Here is a 25,592-nt window from a genome sequence, read left to right on the forward strand (position 1 = left end):
ATGGACTACCTGGTGTCAGTCCCTCTCTTTTGTGACTGCCAGGACTCTTAGATATCCTTTGCTTCCTAGAAGGTGGATCAACACTGAATGCTTTCTAAATTGGTTTCAGCCTTTGATTACCAGTTCCTTTTAGAAACCAAACGATTTCAGGAGCCCAACCTACTTATTTTGCTTAATACTTTAGGGTGTAAATCACTTGTGAGAATAAAATCACTTAGATGTGTAAAATTTTTTTGTGCCAGAAGCCAGGGGACTTTATTTTCTGTACTGGCACTCGCACACATACATCCTTGCACCTGCCTCAGGTTGTATGCCTCTGGAGGGAAGAGGAGCTGTATTCTTTTTTCTGTCTACCTATATTCAGGTACAGCTCCCCTCCTCAGATCACCTTTGCTCATTAGAGGTGAGGATAATTTCTCTGTCAATTTAATATTTTTGTATGTGAAAATATAAGCTTTTCCCCTCTTTCTAAAACTGCTTGAATTGCAAAGACCTCTGAGTTTCATCTCTTTAACAGAATTTAATCCCTATTCTTCTAATCTCTGCAGGTTTTGGTTTCAGATCATTGCTTCATGGGAAGAAGGATCTGATGCCATTATTGCTTTTGACAATGTCTCCCTTAGTCTGGACTGTTATTTAACAAGTAAGTTTTCACTTTATCTGCAAGTGACTTGGCTTTTATTTACCATATAATTGAAATTTGGAAAGAGGATGGGTGTTGTTATCTTGAAAAGACTCTTGAAGTGTAAAGGTATGTTTCAGAAATAACTGTGCTTAGATGGAGGAGACCGTTTCAGGTGCGTATCTTATTAGTGGAGCCAACCAGTGAATGGGTTCCAAGTTTGGCAGTAAATGGGTAGTAAAACATATGGTGTGGGAGAGTCAGCTTCCAGCTGAGACAGTAGCATCACCTATCCACCCAGGCTGATGCAGAAGCCAGTCTATGATTATAGAGTTCCACATGACCTGGTTAGCTGCGTGACAATTATGAAAATGAATGACAGTTGGACTCTGGCTAGGGAAAGTCTGTGATTGACACTAACTTTGCAGTAACAGTGGACACAATACTCCAGTTAAATTAGAACAAAGTTATTTTATTTGGGCTGACATGCATTTAAGTCTGAATCACAAACTCGGATCTTCACTCTCTCCTACTCTTGGGAAAAATTTGGATTCTGATCCAGACTTTGTGATTGACTGGCCTCTAGAATATGCCCAGTCTATACCTTTGCTGCCAGATTTCAGCCCATTTAGATTTTTATTGAACATTTGTTTCTGGCTCGTCTTTCACTATTTCATGCATAGTGAATTGCTTAATTTGTAAATGTGTTCAATGATCTGTCGCTCTGTACTTCAGACCAACAACTTATGTGAGGATTGGAGGATTTCTACTCTGAACACATGAAGCTTCAACCTTGAGTTAAGCAGTAGAACTTAAGTGTATTCTTTCATCTCCTAGGCTTGAAGCTACAACCTCTGTAGCCTGTTCAGATTGAAAGCCTCTAAGCCACTTCCTCATCCAACAGCAGTCAGAATGTTTCATCTGCTTTGTTATGTTAATTTGCATTGGCTGGGGCCATGAGTCTTTCCATTTACACAGTGATACCCCTTGGTTTCTGTGCAAAAGTACAGATGAGACACAAATGTGTCTCAGGTTCCAGTATTCTAAAGAGGTCTTAAAATAAGGCTGTAATTAAAAAAGATTGCACATACTTTTACTGGCTAAAAGAGAAACTTCCTAACAGTTGCTAAAGCTTGTATTCTGCATTTCTGCTTTGTGTCTTCATTCACTTGCTGTTTTGCCCAGCACTCATTCCTGTTTATTTTTCTTTCATCACAGTTCCCATAACAGCAATGAGAAGTCAATCTGCCTTTTCCTTTTAATAGTGTTATAACCTGTGACTGCAGGCTCTTATTCTCAGCAGAGAAGCTGCCAACCCTTAATTTAACTTTGGTTTTGAATTACATACTGTCTCAGCCACCCTCAGCGATAAACCAATCTATGACTTCTTGTTTTTTAGTCAGTGGAGAGAAGACACCTCGAGGTACCACTCCAGACTCAAGCAATTTGCTCACCAGTAGAGGTGCCCAGAAGAAGTTTGGATGGGAACAAAAGCTTCTGGGAAATCTCCAGCTCAACACTGCCCCCATATCTGGTCCAGCAGGTAATTGTCTGGTCTGAGAAGCATTTTCAGACAGCAGAGATTTCCAACTAGTACAGATTTCCATTAGATGTGGCTAAATGCGATATGATTCCCTTATTTTTTTTTTCACCAAAGCCTTTGTTCAGAGCTTTTCCTAAGTCCCTTACAAACAAAACAAAACAAGCTTGAGAAAGCAATTACCTTTAGCTGTTAACTGTAACTTGGATTTCGATTGCAAGCTGGTGAAAGAAGGAACCAAAGGGAGCCTCTTTGTGAAACAAAAAGTGCTTTTAAACTGTAAGACGGGTTTGTTTGGTGTCCAGGTCATTTAAAAATAAGCCGGAATCAAAGCAGAGTGTCCAAGTTGACCTAGTCCAGCATGTGGTAACCTGAACACCCATTTCTAGTTAATATGGGCATGGTTTGAAATAACATAGCTTTGCTTTTTCAGTAATATTTTCCTTGCTCATTTGAAAGAGTACAGCATTAGGCTTTGTTTTAAACACATGATTTTTATTTAGTTAGAAATGTCAGTCTTATATGGTCAATGTTACTTTGTTCTCCCCTGTCCCCCAGTTCCCTTTTCCAGCTTAACTGTAGCAGTGTGGGCCAAAAAGATGCAAGATTTCCGTTCCCTCCCTCTCACATCACTGTCTCCCAACTGTTTGTTTCTTCCCTCTCCCAGGCTTGCCCACACACATTCACGATATTTGTTTTGGGCTCTGCACATGCATTTCTATTTCAATCCACTTCCTTCCCTCCTCCTTGCCAGCTTCTTTTTCTGATTTGATTCAGATAGCCACAACCTCCAGCCTACCTGGAGGAGCAGGGCTGACCATGGAAATGAGGGGTGACTACAGGAGAGATGGGCACTTGCCATAACTGCCATCCTCAGCACTGCGTGCATCTGTTTCTCCTCACTTAGGGCTAGCAAGTTATCTGCCAATTTGAAATACCACCCCTCTTAAGGTAGAGAACAGGAATGTGGTTGGTTTATGCCTCCTTTACTTTGTCAGTAAGCCCAGGGATTTGTTCCTGCTGCCTCCTTCTCTCCCACTCCTCCATCTTAGAAAGACTCCTTTGAGTGTGTTCTATTCTAGGTTATGTTTCACTTTGCTACCTGCAGTGTACTGTTGAAATACATGAACAAGTGGTGTTAGGTCTGACAGCAACAGCGGTCTGGTCAGTGTGGTCAAAAGCTCCACACAGTCTTCAAAGCCTGCCTGAAAAGCTGGATGTGTTAGCCTACTCCTTGCTGCCACAACTGGGCAGCTGCTGGTGCTGAACTCTCTTGTGAAGTGAGCTCTGGCAGCGGAGGCTGATGATACAGTCTGCAGTGTAGGCCAGGAGTTACCATTGAGTGGAGTTTATTGGTATTTTTGGTACTGAGCATCATACAGAAAAAAAAGTGCAGGAGCACTGACAGGAGTCTCAGGAGAATGAGACAGAGGGAATGAACCCATAGGAGAGGATGCTGGGCTGGGTGGACTTGTGCTTTAGCTATAAAGGTTGTGTCTAGCTCTGTTAGAGATGTTGTATGTGAGCATGGGCTGGTCACAAAGGTAAAATTTCCAAAAAGACCCTTATGTCCTCTTTGCAGATCCTTTGAAGTGTTCTCTTCAATATCTGTATCTCCATTTGCTTCCTGTAAGCGGAGTCACCTTTTACTTTTAAGTGCTTTCAGTGTTGCTCTTGGGTCAATGATCTTGTGATAGGATCCGTACACAGATGTAGATTATGGACTTCTGGCTGAATTTCCATAGCAATATCAATGCTTAGGTGGTGATATAGTTCCCTGAGGCAGCTGTACATTTCCTTTCAGGGTACCTGCTGTTTTAGTAACACAAAAATCATTAAATGTTAGGTTCAGATTGGAGAATGGCCTGCAGCTTGGATGCAAAGTTAATGTAAAGTGGGTGTGTAAGTGTTAGGCTAGAAATCTTGTGGCTGTAGGTTTCTTCAAGAATTTTATTACTTCCTAATTCTCGCTAGACCTGAAATAATGCAGCATCATCTAGCTCTTCTGCTCCCTTTCCTATCTGAGGAATGCAATTTAAATAAATGCTTGGACAGTAGAAATAATGGGAGTCAGATTGCAGGGGGGTAGAAAAGAAAGTCACCAGGGTGCTTTGAGCAGTTCAAATAGTTTGTTATGACCTTGGGTTGAAAATTCAAGGCAGTTTCTGTGGTATCTAAGCCAGCCTGCCTCATTTCTGTGCTTGATCCTTGGTCCTGTTCATGTGCTGTCTAAAATTACCTCCAGCCCTTACGGGTTGAAGTCAGTCCTACAATTTTCTCCCCTTTGTTACCTTTGCTGTAGACAGGGCAGAAATCAGAGAAGCTAAGCTGCAGCTTCTTGCGGTGGGAAGTCATTGCATTTCTGAGGGTCTCCATGGCACAAAATCACCTTTTTCCTTTGTGTTGCTGAGTCCCTTCTCTCAGTAAACACTGCAGATCTTGTTTCTTTATGCATCCTCTAATGCATTAAAGAAACCTCAGTCTGAATCTGTCAAGGCCTCTACTTTGATGGCCACGTATTTACTGTTGTGCGAGTGAACCAACAGCATCAGCACCACACTGAAATCCTGAAGACTGCATTGACCAATATGAGCTCACACAAAAGTAATTACAGCTAATGTGATCTTTGGCTTGTGTGATGGATCACAGGCTGTAATATTTCCTTAAGAAATCATATTAAAACAAAGAGCTGTGTTCCTATAGCTGAGGAGACAACGGAATTATAGAATATCTTCCCCAAGTCCCCAGGCCAGCTTGAGCCTACGCAGCAGGAAGTACCATCTGAAAGACAGGTACCACTTTGTTTACCTGACAGTAAAACCAAAGAAGCTCCATTGCTTTCAAGGGTATGGGCCTTGATTTGCTCCTTTGTAACTGAGAATAACCTCTTACATGCACCTGCTGGTTTTGCTTGTGCTTGGAAATCCATTTTCAGCAGAAGTGATAGTCATCACCACCAGCCTCCCTGTCGTCTCTGTTCTCAGGCCTTGTGCTCAGTGAATTACTTCTTCAGCCTTGCTGCCTATCTTGGCTTGGCATGCTTCCAGGATGTGCACACCAGAGGTTCAAAACACATCTCACAGCCACGCTGTGAAAGATCCTAAAGCTTCCAGAAATCTGTTAACCACTGTCATGCGTCACGCATGGGATGATGAAGGCGCTGTGGAGAGACTGAGGCCCAAAATTGCTACAACTGATGTGGTGGTGTTGTGCTCTCAAGTTTCTTGATGATAACCAGGACTGACACAGAAAAATTCCTGTAGGTTTCAAGTCACACAGTCACACAGTTGCTTGCAGTGCAAGGTGGCCATTAGACAGATGATCACCAAGTGATGTAAATGCTTTCCTTTTCAATTAATTAGTTACCCATTATTTGCTGACATGCCAGCTTCTTGCTGAAAGGTTGCAGGTGGAACTTGATTCTAAAAGAAACCTGCAAAAAAGTTGTAAGAAAACTTGTATACACCAGAAGAATGAAACAACTTCAGTGGAACTAGGATTTTTGATTGAAATGGTTATTTGTGCACTGCTTATTCTGATGTAAACCAAGCTTACTTTGGCTTCATTTTTAAATCGATTAGGCATTAGTTTAAGTAAAACTGAAAGCTGCTCAAACCATAGCATTTCTCTGCAGGGAGTTTTAACTACCAATTAAAAAGCCAATTTATATCAAACCAGTGCAATTTCCTTTTATAGACAAGGCCAGAATATGGGAAATTCAGGCATCATGGGCAATAATGAGGAACTCTAGGTAAACAAATTACTATCATGGAAACTGGAGGAGACAAAATAGGATTCTCAGTAGGCAAAAGGAGATAACAAGACACAGAGCAATCAAGCTTTAATTAAAGATTTCTGGTGCTCCTGAATAGGCTGTAAATACCATGAGGTTAGCCTCTCTCAGTGTTTCAGCTTCTCACCTGTCCTACTGACAACTTACTTGTGTCAGAGCACACAGTGCAAAAATGGTGTGTTGTGAAATGTACAAACAGATGAACCTTTTCTCCCCTCAAATCTTGCATTGTTTTGTCCCATCTGAGCTGCATATCCACCAGCCATTGTGTGACTATGGTTTTTCATGGTCATCAAAGCATTTTCTCATCCAGACTGGATTACTCTTTTCCTTCAGCTCCAGTCTCTACCTCACAACACTTAGTGGTTGCACAGATTTTGTCTTTTGCTTCAAGGAGAGTCCTCTTACAAGTACTTACATGGCTGTTTCTCGGAAGAACTCTGAGTCACATTAGTTAATCAGATGAAGGAGCTGAAAGGAACAGCGGAGCGAGTATTAAGTAAAGGGAAATTACATTTGCTTGCTCTTTGTGTGCAATTATACTAACTGAACTGTTGGCATAATGCAATAAAGGTATCTGCAGAATTGTATTTTTGTATTAAGCATCAATTAACACAGTGAATAACAGCTCAGGGCCCTTCCCCCAACAAAAGTAGCATCCTGAACAGTGATAGAAAATGTTCAGAGATGGATGGTGGGATCTCAGATTATGTAGGCATTTATTTAGTTATTGCAGTGTTTACACTTGCTTTCTCTGTAGGATTGAAAATAGCAAAAGTGCAATACTGAAAATCAACATACAACCAGATCCAAACATAGCAAATTTGAATTGGTATAAATGCTCTCCAGAGTTAATCACACAATTGAAATAAACAGGGCAATTCACACATTTTAGACCTAAATTTTAAGGCTGCTCACTCTTAAGAACAGCAGTTTAAATTGTGCAGAAACTGCCATAAATCTTTGAAATAATTTTGCTACCTCTACCCAACTTTGTTATCCAACATGCATTCCGATATCTTTTGTAACTGTGAACAAACAAATTCCAAAAAGTTAGTAGCATGTCTCACTTAACACCCTTTATGGAAGACTCCTGCTATCGCTTTAAGTGAAACATAAAAGGGAAAATAAGTTAGTTTTCTTCATGCTGCTTTGTTAGCTTCTGGTTCCAGAAGGCAGCAAGAAACAAGCCATTCTCATTGCTGTTCCAAGTCAGCAATGCCCTTACCCTATTATACTGAGCACAGATAATTTCCTATAAGGGTGCCCTGATAGTGTTCCCTTTATATGGGCACTTAAGAAAAATCTAAAGCATGAACCAAGCTTTTAGTATTTATTTGAAATGATACTTAGGATCAATCTGGCATACATTTGTCATCCCTGCAGATGCTGTTCTTATTGGTCTGAAAAACACGTCCAAGTCTTCCATTACTGCCCTCATTTTGAAAATGACAGAGGTAGAAATAGTAACTCCATAAATAGTTGAAAAGCTGGCCTCATTTTAGTCTAGCTGTACCCGTGTAACTCGTTCTGGTATTGCTGGCAAGACTCACTAATTTCTACAATTGTTTTATATCCCATTAATATCATTCTGTAGACACATTTAATAGTTCAGGGACTATGATTGTGAGCACAACCTATTTCTGCCACTTACTGTCATCTTTCAAACCCCTGCCCCGCCTCATTAATCTCTGGCAAACTTAGTGCTGGAAAAGGTAATAATCACAAATTACTGCTCACAGGGCACTGTTAAACAACAGAACCCAAAGCAAAATCGAGAGGTTTTTTCCTTCCTTACATCACTGAATGTGTCTCTTGTATATGCTTGTAGTATATTTTGCCTACAGACTTTCAGCACAGACCAACCCTGGAACTGAGATTGCTCATGCACTGAGTAAAAGGTATATCCCTCCACATATACCATAGCACCGAAGGCAACCAAATATTAGTGAAGATTAAGATGGACAATTTCTTGTAAGCCTCTGATTTCCCATATTGGTCAAATATTGTAAGGGAGTTTGTGAATATTTTTGCAAATAGATGAAGCAAGCGTTCTGCTTGTTCATGGCATCAAGCTTGATGCCATCTGCCCTAGAGGAAGAAGTAAAATTTCCTCCCTGAGGGACAACTAACAGAATTAATTGCCTCCAGAATTTTAGCCATTGAGGTTCTTATGCCCCTGAAGAATGAGACTTTATAGCCGTTGCTAATGTTTTGGGGTTTTGTTTTTGGTTTTTTTTTTTACTCTGTTGGAAGTAGGGATAGCCTCTCGGCCTGAAGAGAGGTTGTGGCAGCAAGTTCCACAAGCTGCCTACACATTGTTTTATGTGTTACTCTTGGTACCAAAATAAGCCAAGTAGCATGGTGCTAGGTTGGTAATTTTCTCAAGTCATAGTTTTGGTTTGGAATGAGTTGAACCTCGATTTAAACCATCTTAATTTAATAAATGCCAGTTAATACATTTAGGCCCTTGAGATATAACTAAAATGCTTGTGGCTGTTTTGTGATACGGAGTTTATGTGCTGTATGTGCCAGTGAAATTGCTTTCTCTGCTAGAAGTATGAATGTGTTTTAGGCTTTGCTCCACTGTTTTCTCTTCATCGTTGCTGGTTGTTATTTGCAGCAGTGCCTACAGTGGTGCTGCCTTGGGCTGCAAGTGGTATCAGAGCTTCAAATTAATTAGTCATTTTATATCTTGTGGAGTTTTGTTCTTTTTCTTTTCCAAGAGCAGGACATCACTCCCCTTTGCTGTGGCTGAAATCCAGTGCCTTGATTGCTGTGCTTTTTACGTATCTAGCCAAGGTGTGTGAAAACTAGAATTTCTGCTGTGCAAAAGAAAATAAGCATGAATGACTGTGTGTGTAAATATGTCAGAAAATCTAATTTGAAAGGAAAAGTAGGGAAGAAGGAAATTTTTTTTATCTGTTTTAATACAGCGAAAATGGCATTTCTTGCAAAATGTTGTTGCTGGGACCTTGGCGATGTGTTGGAGAGGTTGCCAGGGAGCTTGAGGAGCGCGGGTGTGTGGGTGAACAGGCAGAAGACCAAATGTTTCCTCTGCCACATTTCTTGTGAAAGTGGGGATTCTGTCAAATGAACTGATGTATAAATTATTCACTGAAATGTAGTACCCCAATTCTGAATCTCAGTGGAATCTTCACTTCTTTCTTTTTTTCCCCCCATCTTAAATGGAAATTTGCAGTTTTTAAACCCAGTTAGCATCTTGCAGCTGCCAATGACAGAATATATAGAGACCCTACATTTAACTACCTGTTAACGCTCAGCTCTTTCTGAAAACCAGGCATCTGTAACTTGTGTGAAGTTGGGCAAAATTACAAAATCTGCTAGATGTCTGGGAAGATTTAGACTAGAGTCCTGCTTTTTTCCCATCGCAGGAATGTGAGGTGCTGGCAGTGTTAGCCTGTTGCGCTCTGCAGAAGGAAGGAGAGGTATGCCATACAAACAGACCACAGTTGTGCACTGATGGAAAAAATCTATGCTTCTCACCTAGCTGCTTAAGGATTTTAAATTCAGTGCTGCTGCTTTAGTCTTTGGAGATCAAAATAATACTTCAAATTGAATTACTGTAAACTGCTGTGGCATGCAGCAACCTGTAGAAATGCGCTCTCTGAGCTCCTGAGAAATGCTGCAGTCATTTCTAGAATCCGGAGAAAATCAATACTTTACAGGGAGTGAATAGTTATTCTTACTTAAAAAAAAGAAGTGGTGGGTTATCTAAGATAGTATCTAAGATACTCTGTTTTGTTACTGAGTTAGTGTTTAAGATCTTGGGCTACTGTTACATCTGCAGATTGAGAGTTGGCTTTGTGAAACCTTTAAGAGAGCGGAGCGGGGGGTAGCGCGAGGTTTTTAGTCAGTATCCAGAATTGTAACTCAGACCCATCTGTCCTAATTATGTTGAAATGAGGGGCAGCTTCTTCCCATGCCATATTCTGTCCAATTTAATTCAGCAACAAAACTGTTACATGTTGGACTGGCTTTCAGTATCACATATGAAAGTCAATGCGGCAGTGACAAATGAGGAGATCGCGCAACACCTGGCTGTGGGTTTTACTGCAATCCTTGATGGTTCAAATCAGGCGCAGTCTCCCCATGGACTTCACTTGGGCCAGACTTCCTCCTGCAGTGTTTTGGGCAAAGGTCACTACCCAGCTCTGCTACTTCTGAAACATGTCTTCTCCCATTCCTGTCTGCCATCTACCTGAAAAAAGAGCAAGTAAATATGTCTGCTAGCACTGACTGCAGCAGCTGCAGAACCTGGGAGGCTTTACATACAGTCATGTATATACCACTGCATCAGTTACAACAGGACAGCTTTTGAAATCTTAAGATAAGTACCTCCTGTGCTCAGTCATCTCCAGGTTCCTTATGTCATACTCCCTGGCATAACATGTCTGTGGTTTTTCATTCCCCATGCTCCCATGATCTTAAAAGCCAGATTCTAAGAGCTTACGTGCATGTCCACTAATGTTAAATTACCAGCTCTGTTTGCCCTTACCCTGAAACTGCCTCTGTACTGGAAGTGAGCCCCCTCTAGTCTGTCCAAGAGACAGAAAATACAAAAGATGTTCTAGTTGCTTCGGTTCAAAGTCTGAAGGCATAATGTTTGCGGCAGGAGGACATTTTTCTTCTGTTCCACCAGGGCATTGGGCATTTGAGGAAACAGAGGGCCATTAAAAAGCATTTTGGAATAAGATGTAGTTCACTGATCTGCTGTCCTGGAACCCAGTGGGAATCAAGAGCTGCCAGTTTCAGGTCCAGCTGTGCTGTGTGTTACATGGGTGGTAGTCTAGAGATACTTTTGCCAAGGCCAGGTAAGCAGATACCTGAGGAACAAGATTTATTTAAAGGCAGTAAATCAGAAATGTAGAGCTTAACCATAGCAGCAGTATGCATATGCTCTGCTTTGTCCTAGGTTTTATCACTTCCCGTTTTCCATTCTGATACTATTATGTTTTGGGCTTATTGTCCCCTTGAAGGTCACCTGCTTCTACCTTTGGGAGCATGTTTGATGTTTCACTGGAGACATCCAAATGGCTTCTTATTGTTTCAAACAAAGACACTTAGCTGCCTGCTTTACTAAACATATGTTTCAGTGCAGGTGGCTTAGCCCACTGGGATATTGCAATGTTAAATCACTGTAATAGCTGACAGAATGAGTCTCTCATCTTCTGTTTTGTGTGAGATTTTGCTTTGATTTTGGGTTGGGTTTTGGTTGGTTTTGGTTTTTGTGTTTTGTTTTGTGTTGGGTTTTTTTTTTTTTTTTTCAAAAATCAGCATAAGTAGCTTCTGGTGCAGGACTCTCACTGTCAGAGCTACTGAGGCATTTTGCTTTAGGAACTTTTAGACTTTGCTTTCTTAGGTGCTTTTCCCCTCTTACCTGTTGTTCTTGGGGTACATTGGAGGCAGAGGAGGTGAGGGGAATTCTTCCATTTGCTGTCTACTAATTTTAAGACCTTATACTGCCACCATTGCAGAAGGACTGGAGAAATAAGTAAAATAAGTAACCATATGAAACAAGTAACACTAGCAAAATCTCTAGAGGACCCTTGCAGGGGAGTTTTGAGGAGGGGCAGCATAGATTTTGCAGTAAGAAGGAAGAGGTTATTCTCTCAGCAGTATTTAGACTGGGAAGCTTTCCTAAAGCAGTGAGTTTGCATTGCTTCTTGGACTGTATTACTAAGGTTTTTCAGAAATACCAGCCACTTTATTTCTTAAAGTCCTGTCAAATTATTTGATCCATTTCATGCATTGAACTTTTTTATAAGAAGGAATTTAGCTCAACTTCAAGATTAGTTTGTGAAAAGGTAATTCAGACCTTGTGCCTGGCTAAACTAATGTGTTTCCTTGTATATTTGGTAGGTAAACTCCTCCAGTAACAGTAATGGTAGAACTGCTGACCTCTCTTGTCCAGACATATGCAGACCATCATTTCTAGACCAGATCTGCTTAGACAATAGCTCCAAATTCCAAGAAGCAGATCAAGCTAATGTTTATCTGAGCTAATTAGTACCATCGCTGAAAGAGTCTGCTTATGTTGTATTGCATTAGTGGAAGCTGAGGGGAAAAATGGTGCCCTTTGAGAAAAGCCATAAGGAGGGCTGTCTGGCCCAACATCATTTGTAGAAATAGTGTTCCTTAGATGTATTTCAAGTCTTGTCTTTAATGGCAATAGAATTAACTAACAGAGTTTATTAGATTGTGTATATTAGCTTGTTGATAAGTATGAATGATAAATCATGTCATGTGCACCAACAATGCTTAGTCCACTTATTTACCATCTAGATCTTGGTTGTGATTACATATGAAATATTCCCTGATACACTAACAAATATGTTAGGGTGGGTTTTACAGGAGCATTGTGGTCTTGCAACTGCGCTGGCCCTAATAATGAATCTTTAAGGAAAAGGACAGCACTTCCATTCAAATTAAAAAGTTTCCATATTCAAATTTAAAAATCAGATTTTTGAGGCACAAATTAGCAAAACCTTGTTCTAGAAATCTATTTGTACAGGGCTAGTGCATCCAGCCAATGAAAATGGTTGTAATAGGGATTCATTGATTTACACCCACAGATCTAGCCTGGAATGTGTAGAAATGCTTGTTTTACAGGCTTCAGTCAGCTGTTTTGCCTTCCAAAGCTTAACTTGAATCTCTTGTAAGCAAATAATTATGCAAAATATAATTAGTTTATTGTTATGTTTTAATCACTGAGATGATATTGTATTTACAGGTTTTTATCTAGTTAACAGCTACTTTCCCATATAAAAGAAATTAAATAATCAAATATTTGTAGAAACTAAAAGGGCTAAAATGCACCAGTTATGAGCATGCACTTTAACAGCCCAGAGAGCAGAGCCCAAAACTCGGTGGTTTGTGTTGCATTTTACTCTACTCTGTGATCTTTGCCTTTTTGAGCCTTAGAAAAAGTAAAGCTGTGTTCATAGTTGTGATACCTTTCAGGAGATGTAGATGAAAAACTGTCAATTACCAAGATGCACAGCACTATGAGTCTTCTAACAGAATTCTGTGAGTATTTGTTCTGGCTAAAACCTCAGGGGCCAGGTTCTTCTCTGGGTCCAATAAGAGAGAGTGAATAAAGAGCAGAACAGCTACTTGATCTTTGGATGCTCAGATCATGCTTTATATATGTGCTCATTTCAGATCACTGGTTATTCACAACGTGTGGTGCCAGTGGACCCTATGGCCCCACTCAGAGCCAATGCAACGATGCCTACAGAAACTCCAACCTCAGTGTGATTGTAGGAGCTGAAGGGATTCTCCAAGGCATTCAGATCTGGAGAGTACCAGCAACCAACACGTACAGGTAAGGGAAACATTTTTGGTTGCCATGATATATCTTTGTGTTTGCAACTTATCCAAGCTTCAGATACGTGCTAGGCAGGTATTATATTGAGAAGTTTGACCAGATCTACTTGGTTTTACTTCTTCTTGATCCTGTGATTTCCAACCTTTCCAGACTCAGATTTGTTGTCTGGAAGATGCAACTTTTTGGTGAAAGAGAGAAGAAAAGAAAAAGAAGCAACCATCTGAGGCAGACACATCTTTAGCCTAAATGGTTACAGGTTGGGAGAGCTCTATAAGTAGCTGAAAATCAAGGGGCCAAGGGGCATACATATCCCATATGCCATCCATTGAATTCTGGGATCAGAATTATTTTTTCCCACTCTTCACCTGGTACAGGAGGCACAATCATATGTCAGCATTTCTAATGGGACAACTTGCATCAAGCTCTGCTCAGCATCTTGACTTTTTTGAATCTAAGCATGGTAAATTGAGCCTGTAAGCCTGGCTCACCACTGCAGAATTGATTTTGGAAGCCAGCCACCTAAATGTTAGGCTCTGTGATACTGAGGGTTCTAATGCTTAAATCTCCCTGTGGAGTTATTTTCAGAGGGAGATGATCAGATACGGTTCAATGCTATTTTATCAGATATTTACCAATCTTTTTTCTTTTTGCTTTTGCTGCGGAAAGAAGTACAATCGAAGTTTAGTTCACTGTATCTGAGTGGTAACATCAAGCCATTACATGCATCAGTTTGTAAGCAGAACTGTCTGTCTAGTGGTGAAAAGAAACATTCCCTGTTGAAACCAATGATGGTATCATGGATTTCAAAGCAGAACATTCCACTGAAGTCTTTGAATGAATTTCAGTTAAAACTTACTGGCACTTTCTTTTTTTTTTTTTTTCTTTTTCTTGAAAAAGTATATTAATATTGAGGATAGATGTCATTCTCTAACAAAAGTCTACTGCAAAGCAGTTCTGAGAAACTGGCTAAGCTAGGCTAGGCGTAAGTTCTGCCTGAGTGCCTATTACCACAAGGATTGATGGTAATGAAAAAAGCATTAATGATATTTTACTCAGCTATCAAAAATGAGTTGCCTGAGGTGAATAGAATTTTTCAGGACTGGCATTCAGTAAATATGGTTATAAAGTATAGCCCAAAAGAGAAGAGGCAATAAACTTACAACATTGTCATTTCTTTAATATCACAGCCCAAGAAAAGCTAGAATTCCAGTGCAACTCTAGGCTGATTTTTGCTACACAATACAAACCACAGGTCCTGCAGGGAGGACCTGTCTATTTAAGTCCTGCTAAATGACCTAACAGACTTTTAGGTTCTGTATAAATAGATGGCTAATGTCATTGGTAACCTATATATATATATAAATGGATGACATTCTCTTCTGCACCTCTTAAGGCTATAGTACAGAAGTCACAGCCTGGGGAAAGGAGGAGGCAATTGTGAATTTAAATTAACTTGACATCTCCCTGATTCTGGGCTGCTGAGGGGGCAGCAGAGTCCCCCAGTATAGCATAGCCCTAGGAAAATGTCAAGTTGCAATATTAATTCTAGGGCTTCCCAGAGTCTGGCCCCACTGCCTGTATTTAGCTCTCCCCTGCAGGTCTGCTGCACTGTGGGTCCTGTAAGTTAGCCTGATAGCCATCTCCAATACATCTAACCCAGAGATAAAATCCTCCAGCTGGCTGTTGGGCTCTTAAGAAAGCTGTTGTTATGCCATATCAGTGCGTTTTACACCGTGTAACATAGAGCAGTGAGTTACATTCCCGATAATTGCATAAGAAAAGTTTGTGTGAACACGAGGCAGAATATGCATGAGTAAAATGCAAAGACAGAAAGCTCAACTTTATGCAAAACTCTACTACCACGAGCTAACCACACCCAGAAAACCCCACTATCTGTGAAGGTCTGGGGAGACTGCCACACACTGTAGGTGGCTTCGTTTGAAGACAGGAGTCCTACATGCTCCAATGCTGGTATCATCTGGTTTGCTCCCACGAGACTGCACATCGTATAACAATAAAATTAGGCAACATAAAAGAATATTTTTCTTTTCAGATTTCCTTGTAAGCTTTCAGAAGGTCTTGTCATCCCATATCTAGGCCCATGATCAAGTATGAGAGAACTGAACTGTAATAAACTACACATTACCATCCATTATCTGAATTCTTGCCATTTTTAAAGCAAGAGTTTTTGGTCCATTTTGCTAAGTACCCCATTTGTTCTCACTTACACTGTCCTCTCTTTTCTCTGTTCCCTTCTTGTAAGGTAGCACAAGAACGTGGCACAGTGGACTACAAAAAGGTCTCCTAAGTTGGCTAGCCTAGGCACTGCATTTTCTCATAGTCTCAAAACTAGCTCCCATGTTCCCCGTGACCTGGCTACCTAGAGGTGGATATTTTTTCTCCAGCTCTGGTTTGCACAGCTAGAGTACTCTGCTCATCCTGATCCTTCCTGAAGAGGCAGTTTTCTTTTTCAGTTCTTACAAATATCATAGTAAAATAAAAGGAAGAAAACAGTGGAAGGTACTCTGTGTTCTGGTTATATCTACTCAGGGTGATCTGAATCTTTCTTCAGGCCCAATATGGTTAAATGGATTCCTTCTGTAGAAGAAAGTTGTGCCTAAGGAAAGGGATCCTGCTAAAACTTGAAGCCAAAATAACCCATCTGTTTAAATAGTGACACCCATTTTGAATAGGGAATGGGCTGTCACCTGAATCTACTGCTTTTTATTTGTCTGCAGCCTTTGAATGGGGCCAAAATGGGTTCTCCTGAACTTCCCAAGATCATTGCTTGTATGCAAAAATCTGTTTATACACAGAAAAATATGGCCCCTAAGTGCAGCCGATTAGCCCTGCCAGCTTATTGTGCCTGATGGTACACCTCATTAGCCATTACAAAATTCTACAGCAAATCAACTCAGTGTTCAGATTCACGCAGCATCTGGTCAGGCTGTGTCCATCACTTTTTCTGCGGGCTCCAGTGCAGCCTTACTGAGGAATGATTGCTTTGGTTATCAGCAGTGGCATGAACATAATCATGTCACATTGCGAGGATCTAATGTGCTTTATGAGGCACTCGACACTCCACAGTTGCTTCAACGTCAGAACTGCTCCATGCTGGCTGCCTCAGAGGTGAGTTCCTCATGCTACTCATTAAGGCAACTTGCTGGGTGAAAGCAAGGTGGCTGCCCAGCCTGTTCGGGGTGCTCACACATGATGGGCACTGCTGGTTCGTTCTGCTTATAGCCTGTTTGCATGCAGGACTGTGTTGGGCAAAGACCAACCAGGTGCTAGAGGAAAGGGGGAGTTAAAGCAGAGCACTCATACTGTAACTAGTAGGAAGCCTAGAGGAAGTTTTGTGTTCTCAGCCCTGCAGTCACTTTTATATGCTCCAGGTTGAATTTTGCTCTCATAGAAATAGCTGCAAAGCTACTCATGTCAATGGAGAATCACCTGCTTATTTCAGGTCTAAATTGAGCTTGCTGTACCACCAGAAAGTTAACTTTGTCTTTTGTTGCAGCAGAGATATGTGTTCTATCGCGATTTTTATAAAGTGCTTTGAAATCCTTTAATAAAAGCTGCTTCAAATATGTAACTTGTATATGTACTTAGAAAGGGAGAGAGGGGCTTATTGCTATACAGTGGAACAGTCAGACCTTTGGGTACAAACAACAGTAAGGACCTCTGAATCTCGACTGCTTGAAATAAAACTCCCAGAGCTTTATTTGAGACTGCAGCAGCCGGTGTATGGAGACAGTGAGGCACTGATGGTGACTGTGAGTTTAGCCAGGGGGCTTTTGCCTTCCTGTTTACTGCAGATAGTGTCATGTCCATCTACTCTTCTATAGTCCTCAAGCCCTCGGAAAAGGAGAGCTGTTTCCTATCTGGTCCATGCTACCAGGACCAGTTATGCTGTCTGCTGTCTCAAATGTCCCGCTGTGAATCTTGGGCATAATGTTCTCTTTAGCCAGATGTGCTGTACGTACCAGATCTCCTGCTTCTGTTCTTTCTCTTCCTTGCTGTAAATGTCTCGAGGGTATGCCTCCTGGGAAACAAAAAATGTGTTTCATATATTAAAGCTTGAAACTACAGGGACTTGCTCACTCTGCCCTCAGCAAGTGTTTGCTCCAGAATCAACGTGAAAAAAACTGTTTTGTAGGGACCCAAGTTCTCCATGTAGAGCAGAGAACCTCAGTCTTCAAGCTTTGGGTTTAGTTTTATTTAGAGTGTCAGGTCTTCAGGTCTCCTACTATAACAACTGTGACACTGTGTACAGTTCAGGTGTGCAAGACACTCAGTGCCCAGACATGGTTTGTACTACCTTCCACTCGTCTGGAACAACTCAGGTGCCAGGCTCTTGTTTTCTTTTTCCTGCAGCATCTCAGGCTATGGAGCTGCTGGTGGGAAAGGAGGGAAGAACACCATGGTGCGGTCCCATGGCGTGTCTGTGCTGGGAATTTTTGACCTCCAGAAGGATGATACTTTATATATCTTGGTAGGACAGCAAGGAGAAGATGCTTGTCCTAGTGTAAGTGATTTCCCTTTCTGTTTTGCCTTAATCCCTTCTACAAATCCACAGAGTTTTGTCTGTTTACAAAGAAAACCATTGTCCTTGAGGAGTTTTGGGTTATGTGGTTCAAGTGATAGCTACAGTTTTACTGGAAGGGCATGAATGTGAAAAGATGAAGTACCATGTCACTGGGCTCACTTCCTCTTCAACATTCCGGCCTCATGCACTACAGGTTCCTGATCGATCTGCATATCTCAGAGCACTCGTGCAGCTTTTCAGAGAAAAAAGACAACCCTGCCTTCCTTTCCTTTCCTTTCCTTTCCTGAAGACCAGTCTCCAAGGTTGACTTCACAGTCTTTGCTCCACTGTTGAGCCCAGCCCTGCCATTATCATAGTACCCTGCAACTCTGGAGATACCCACTCCTCAGGGCCTGTTTGGTTATTCTCTATATGCAAATGGGAGAGACAAATTAATCACTGCTGGGTCAGTCCTGATTTTTGTGTTACTAACCAATCATTGCCACAAAAACCTTGATAGAAAGGTGCAATTTCCACCATTTCCAAGCACAACAATCTATTAATTGTGTAGTATTCTTTGGTGGATGAGGCAATAGGAGATTCTTATAGAGGCAACTAAGCATTATCTGGTGAAATTTCAGATAATGCTACAGGTTTGAGCTGGACATTTAAATGCTGTGCATTTCTCAGCTGTTAATGGCTGGCATCCAAGAGATGAAGGCTTAGCTGTCTCTTACAGCAGAGAAAGGCTGAAGGATGTCGACAAGAAAGAGGGGTTCTCAAGGCTGGGTGCTGAAGTAAATAATGTTAAAACTAGAATTGTACATACCTACAAACAAACCATTAATATGAAGCCTCTTTGAAATGAGAAATGCCCTAACTCAAACTTCCATCTAACGTCTATAACTAGGACATTCCAACTGAGTGTAATATATGGACTCATTAAATTGCAGGCCACTGTAATCTTAGTGAGAATTTATTGAGTGCTAATGTAATTCTTTCATTGAGGCAAAGAGATTGCATTGACTTGTAGAAGGGACTTTAACTAGATTGGATTGTAATCAGTTATGTCTTTGCCATGAAGGATTTTTTTTTTAATTCAATTGTAATCTAGTGGTTCCTTTGGGTCATTGACTTTGTCATTTTATTAATCATCCCCACCTAACTCCAAATCAATTAAGGAGAGGGAAGCTAGGTAAAAGAGGATTGTTTCTTTCCATAGGCAGGTCTGCACACACAAAATGGATGTCATTCATTCTCTGGCACAACCTAGGACACATTTTGTGGTCAACAGAATAATTTGTAACTTGAGGATGCTTTTATCAGGTTCCTCTTCCAAAAGAAAACACATACATGAAAGTAGAAGGAAGCAGAAGGTCAATCCTACTATAACAACTGTTTGTGCATTTTTCCCTTAAAGTGTTGTTGACTTAATGTGTGTAACAAGGTAGTGCTGCTGAGATGAAACGTGTAAAGTAAAATAAGCTAGAAGCAAAGCTTGCAACTTACAAATACAGCAGAGTCCTCTTCATCAGGCACTTTAGTGCTCCAATTTAACATTGAAGCAATCTCTCTTAGGTCATAATCCAGAAGTACTTTAAATGATGTTTTAATATTGTGTTTGAAGTCAGTTAGTGAATTAAATGGTTTGTCTAATACAGAAATTTCATTACATTTGGTGCTAATTAGTGGAGGGGAAAAAATGCTATTTAGGAAATATAGAGGATTTTATCTTTAACATCAGAACAACACTGCAATCAAAGGTGGGATTGCAGCTGTTTTGGTAGGCTTTGAACTAGCTAGCACTGGTAATGATAGTAAAATTGCTGCTACAGCATAAGCATCAGATCAACTTCAAAACTTGCTTGGAAGTCTAGATAAGTATCAGCTGGCTAGTCTATGATGAGCTCGTTGCTACTGTCCATGCTATGACTACCTAGGTTAAAGCTATCTCTGGTACATTTAGGTGAGCCACCAATACACCTTAGTTCTGGATAGATGCATGTTGGCTGCCTGGCCCCAACCAGTGGGGCACTGGAAGAGGAGTAAAGAAACTTTTGTTCTCTCTATGTCACTGCCATTTGGCTGTTGGATGGCATGGGGCAAGTCACGTCATCGCTGAGTTAATCCCTTCCCCCACTAGTGAAATACAGATTGTTAATGCTGGGAAGTATTAGCAGTAAATTGTGCTACATCTTGTATGGTAAAAGTTTATGGAGCTGTTTTACATGGTAATAAATATCAGCACTGAGCTTCCTTCAAAATACTTCCATTAAAATGGCAACAAATTCTTCTGATGAAGGTTGAAGCAAGAAGTGAGATTCTTCTAGAAGAGCATTCACTTGCTTCTGCTTACATGGTTTCACTGGAGGACAATTTATTGCTTTGGAAGGGTGAAGGGTCCACAAGACCTGTGTGTGTACAAGAACATGGAGATTTCTTACCAGAATTCAGACCTGGTCTTCTGTTTGCAGACTAATGGTGTTATACAGAAAGTCTGCATTGGAGAGAACAATGTGATTGAAGAAGAGATACGTGTGAACAGAAGTGTCAGCGAATGGGCAGGAGGAGGTGGAGGCGGAGGAGGTGCAACTTACATATTTAAGGTATGGAAACATAGTCCACGTGCACCTTCAGCATGAACACATCCTGAACTTGCCTCTAGTATCACTGCCTGAAATATCTGAGAATCCTTTATAGACCTCTGGGGAAGGGTCCACAAAGTGAGCTCTGGGTGTCCTTCATTTCCAGTTGATAGCTGTAGTAAGCTGAGGTGATCCTTCACCCTTAGAACAGTATGGCCACGCTTGCTTCAGTGGCTTGGAGTTTCCTTTGCAAACATAATAGTTTGAACTGGATTTTTTTTCAGTGCAAGCTGAGATGCTGAAGTATAATTCTACAGCAAAGGACAAATTCCACAGGAATATATTCAAATCTATCATTGTAGAACATTAGACTTCAGCTACATGTTTGGCCTATACGGTGCAATGACAACAAAAGTTAAGGATAGCCTGTATGTTTTCTGTTGGCTATAGCTAGGGACCCTATAGCTAGGGACCACTGATCTTTACTGTCCTGTACTGGCTGAGACAGTGCTCCTTCCAAACACTGGTTTCAGGCATTAACAATATGTTTAGATCACCCAACTTCTACATAACTCTGTGTGCTCAGGCAGTTTCCAGTGTAGCAGTCCTTTACCAGTGGAGACACTATATTGCACTGTATAGAGCGGTGCTCTGTAGCTGTTTCATTTGATGAAAGTCATCACACAGTAACATTAAAGCTCTCTTAAGAGTCATCAGCACTGTAGGTACAATTCATAGAGTTGCTGATGCCCCTGTTCTCTGTTGCAGAACTTGGTAGGACCAGTGATACTCATTAATCTTTTGCATGTGGGTGCATAAATACTGCAATGGTAATTTGTGGTGCTGAGCAGTCCTAGATGCCTCTGTAGCGCAACATGCAGTAACTAGTGTGTGGTTGAACTTCCATTCGCGTGTCTGACTCAGCTTGAGCACTGCCTTTATTTCTGGATTTGTTAAGATGGAGAATGGAGAACCGGTCCCCTTGATAATTGCAGCAGGAGGTGGTGGAAGGGCCTACAGGGCCAAAACAGACACATTTCATCCAGAAAGGTTGGAGAATGATTCCTCTATTCCAGGGTTGAATGGAAATTCAGGAGCTGCAGGTAAGGACGGTTTATTCTTTTTAAGAAAAACTTTGTGAATATGTGGTACTACGAGATTCCTTCTCACAAGGAGGTGAGGTGAAACTCATGAAAACACAGTTCTGAGGGAACATGAAAGTGCAACAGATACGTATAGGATGTACCCACAGTGCAGGATACTTGGCCAAAATAAGGGTATGAGAGTTGGTATAGCCATAGCAATGGCAACATTATCTCAGAACAAGGTACTACATTTTGTAAGCAAGGTTGGTTGATTTTTGATGTGGGAGTTTGCAGTACTGATGTGGCCATTCTGCTCCCCGCACTGTTTTGCACTGTGCAGACATACTCACAGTTTCCCTGACTTATGCAGAAAGAGCATAATTGCACCCTGGCTACAAGTCTCTGTGAAGAGACCTTGGACTGAGCAACCAGCAGAGCTGAAAGTGAGTCACTGGTGAGTATGTTGTATTTAGGGCTGTGCTGGAAAATGTTTTCACATCCCTTTCACTAAATTCCTTTTGTTCCATTTCAAAACAGACATAGGGCTTTTTCAAAAATATTTTTTGCAAAGAGAAGAGGAAGGTTCTATAATCCAGAAATGAGTGGTTAGGGAGTAGGCAGGGATATCTTTTTGCATTTTCCATAGAAAATACTTGTTCTTGTGTGGTAGGTGAAAAGAGGTGCAGAAAGATGATGAATAAGGTGCAAAGCCCTGCAGAAAGGTCACTGTAGCACTGTGTAGCAAGCACATCCCCACTTCTAACCAAGGCATGAGATTCTTACTTTCAGCTGAAGTACTTTGAAGGAGTGCTTGTTCTGCAGATCCCTACAGTGTTTTTTACACAAAAATAACCCCTACCTGTGCCTCTTCTCTTCTCTTAACTGCAGGTGGTGGAGGTGGCTGGAATGATAACACTTCCTTCCTGTGGTCAGGAAAATCCTTGCTGGAAGGTGCTACTGGAGGAAGATCCTGCCCCCAGGCCACGAAGAAGTGGGGGTGGGAGACAAGAGGGGGTTTCGGAGGGGGTGGAGGGGGGTGCTCCTCAGGTGGAGGAGGCGGAGGATATATAGGTAAAGTGGCTTCGTGTTCAAGGTGTCCCTTCCCCTCCTTTAGTGCTAATGATCAGCAAAATGCTGGTAGATAATTCTCCTGTAGCTAGCATATTTGACTGTTATGTACTAGTTTGTCTGTGTGTTGCCTTCTTAGCACTAGATGAACGTATGGCAATTAGTCTTTGAGCAAACAGCCAGATGTCAGTCCTTCAACTGTAATCCTGGCTTTGCGCTCTGCAAAATGTGCCATCAAGATCCTGCTGTGATTCTTGAGCCTTCCGTTTTGGGGTTATAGTGCTGAAGAAGGAGGAGCCACAGCCAATGTGCTCCTGTTTGCCAGCACCTGTGTTTTGAGTTCTTTGGTCCTAGAGACTGGCAACCAGGCTTTATGCCAGGGGAAAGGCGCAGCTTCTTCTACTCTGCTCTGCTGTGGATGGGCCTTGGTCCTGTGCAGGTGGTCTCTGGGGGCAGAGGCTCAGGCTGCCAGCCAAGACCCTTCTTAATAACGACAGTAGTGTTGACTTCAGTCAACAAGGAGCTAATTTCATGTGCTGCGGGTCTCAGGACAGCTGTCAGATGGCATTATGTTGATTATAACTGGTGTGGGCCAGATTCAAGATCTCTACTAAGCCATAATCTCCTGGGCCACATAGTTTCAGCCATCTGCACTGTGGTGGACTTTTTAACCCCTGGTTCTCCACAGCTTAAATCTAATCTATGATAGACTAGAAATCCTGAGAGGAAGTAATGAGTTTCAATGATTAAGTGCATGTTTTGTACCAATGTTGTTGTGTAATGCTTCTTTTTCCAACAGAATGCCTCGGATGACATAATTTTAATTTCACTGAAGATGGTTAAAGAGGAAAAAAACATTTTTGGGTGGGGTGGGGGAATCTTTGCATGCTTGTAGCACAAAATATGTGGCCCATACTGTGCTTCTAATACATTCTATGTATTGCCCATACTTTGCTCCTGATATGTTCTATATGCCCAAGCACAAATGAGCAACTCATAAACTTCTTAAGTCCCAACTCCTGCTGGACCACCCTGCTTTCGGGGTGCAAAGGAGAAGAAGGATATCAGATTATTCATTGCCTCTGCTGACACAGTACATGTCTTGATCAGCAAGGGTACTGAACTTAGCCCTTGAGTACTGGTGTTTTCCAGTCTCTTGGCCACATTAATTTTAAGAAGGGCTTATATGGTTTCCAAGCATCCTAATGGTTAAAGATGAAGTTTGTGCTTTAGGTGTACGTTAGTTTGCAGCAGTCTGCCTAAAATAGCTAAGAAATTGTTTGTCACAAGCTGCTGCAATTAAATTGAAGTTCTAGAGGTGAAAGGCCAGTAGTTCATGCCAGAACTCACTAAGTGGTTCCTGTATGTTAAATGCTTTGATTTATTCTCTTTTCTCATTTGGATGACTCCCTAAATATACTGAAATCATGCATGTTGCAATGTTTATCTGTATTTGAGTGCTAATAAGCCTCAGTCTGTTAAGGTAACTTCTGGTTTGATGTAGGTGGCAATGCTGCAGCGGACAATGACCCAGAGATGGATGGGGAGGATGGTGTGTCCTTTATTAATCCAATTGGTACTTTATACACTCCAGCGCTTAAAGGTATTCATGTTGGTCAGAAGTCTTCTAGTGTGTTTCTTTCATGTTAAGAATAGTTTGCATCTGTAGGGTGCACTTTAAAAGCCTTTGGGTACAGCTTAGTGTCATCATGAACATGAGGAGGCAGAAAAATAGCTTAACAAAGTCCAATGGAGAATAAACAGGAGTAATAGGAAGAAAGAAGGCAGAGATAACATCAAGCCTATTAGAAAAATGATTCCCAGCAATATAGTCCACCAGCCTATAGAATAATTTTGGCCAGAGAAAGTGGTATCAGAACCTCATATTTCATACAGTTCAGGAAAGAAGCAAACCAAGTACCTGATTATTCACTAACAAACATGTTCCTTAGAGCATCCCTCATCAAAGTATCCAGGCTGGGCCAGAGAGTTTCTAGAGAAAACAGGAAGTTTCTAGAGAAAAAAATGTTTGCTTTAGAACAGCTGGAAGTATTTTCAAATATAGATGGACTCTGGCCTGACAGATTCAGACAGAAAATTTTGAAAACACTGCAGTGTTTGATCTCAGAGGGAATAAAGGCCAGGAAAGAGAAGGGTGAGCCTCATGGACCACTGAAAGGGCAGGTTTCCCTTAGGCTCCGCAGCAGTCTCCTTGCTAACCTGGTAGGACTACCTGCTGAAAGAGAGCCAGTGCACCTCAACTGCAGTGGGACTCATTTAGTGGATGTTATTTTCTACATAAGAAAAGGACAGGAGCTGTGGAAGGTGCAGAGAAATCAGTTTCTTAAATGGGGCCCACCCTGCCACATCTGGCAATCATGACCACCATGTCCCCTGTTTCTCTCAGTGCCCAAGGAAACTATTATGGATGATCTTTACAGTAATTAACTCAGCTTCTCTCATCCACTCCCTAGTGACAGAGGGGCACGGAGAGGTGGATATTAGGCTGCATCTTAACTGCAGTCACTGTGAGATGGATGAGTGTCGTGTTGATCTTGAGACTCAAAAAGTCATTTGCTTTTGTGAGCCAGGCACAGAGTTGGCTGAGGATGGTGTGTCTTGCATAGGTAAGTAGATGTATGGGGTAGGCTGCTAATGTGTGAAACAGAAATGCATGGTAAAAATCTGTAGTTTGGACTGTAAGACATCCTGGAAGTGTTATCTGGTCTCTCTCAAAACTGGCTTCTGTTGAATGTTACCTTCTTTCCTGATGGTATATGCTCCAGAGTTATTTTGCTAGGATATAGACACGTCAGTGCTGAGGCACTAGTTTGCTTTACACTATCTGTTTAGCATACTGGGCAGCACTGAGGAGAGTCAGATTTTGCATCTGGTTGTGCTGATGCTTGCCTTCTGCTCTGAAATCATGAAAGTTTGCTCACTGAAGGAATCTTCCAGGTATACTTAACTTCCAGGTCCATCCTCTTAAGAACCAAAAAAACGTACAGGGTGAAGGAGAATAT

General features: G+C 41.4%; 1 protein-coding gene across 1 annotated transcript in view; it reads left to right on the top strand.

Annotated features, from left to right (window-relative positions):
• ALK (ALK receptor tyrosine kinase) overlaps positions 1 to 25,592 on the top strand; it is a 108,444-nt gene that overhangs the window by 59,652 nt on the left and 23,200 nt on the right. Inside the window, exons 6-14 of the mRNA XM_010176753.1 lie at positions 549 to 643; positions 2,022 to 2,165; positions 13,141 to 13,303; positions 17,681 to 17,831; positions 20,306 to 20,437; positions 21,375 to 21,519; positions 22,390 to 22,572; positions 24,074 to 24,172; positions 25,044 to 25,196. Of these exons, the coding sequence (XP_010175055.1) occupies positions 549 to 643; positions 2,022 to 2,165; positions 13,141 to 13,303; positions 17,681 to 17,831; positions 20,306 to 20,437; positions 21,375 to 21,519; positions 22,390 to 22,572; positions 24,074 to 24,172; positions 25,044 to 25,196 (1,265 nt within the window). The remainder of the gene's footprint in view (positions 1 to 548; positions 644 to 2,021; positions 2,166 to 13,140; positions 13,304 to 17,680; positions 17,832 to 20,305; positions 20,438 to 21,374; positions 21,520 to 22,389; positions 22,573 to 24,073; positions 24,173 to 25,043; positions 25,197 to 25,592) is intronic.

This window comes from Antrostomus carolinensis, unplaced genomic scaffold (genome assembly GCF_000700745.2).
Source record: "Antrostomus carolinensis isolate BGI_N321 unplaced genomic scaffold, ASM70074v2 scaffold5321, whole genome shotgun sequence".
Lineage (NCBI taxonomy): Eukaryota > Metazoa > Chordata > Aves > Caprimulgiformes > Caprimulgidae > Antrostomus > Antrostomus carolinensis.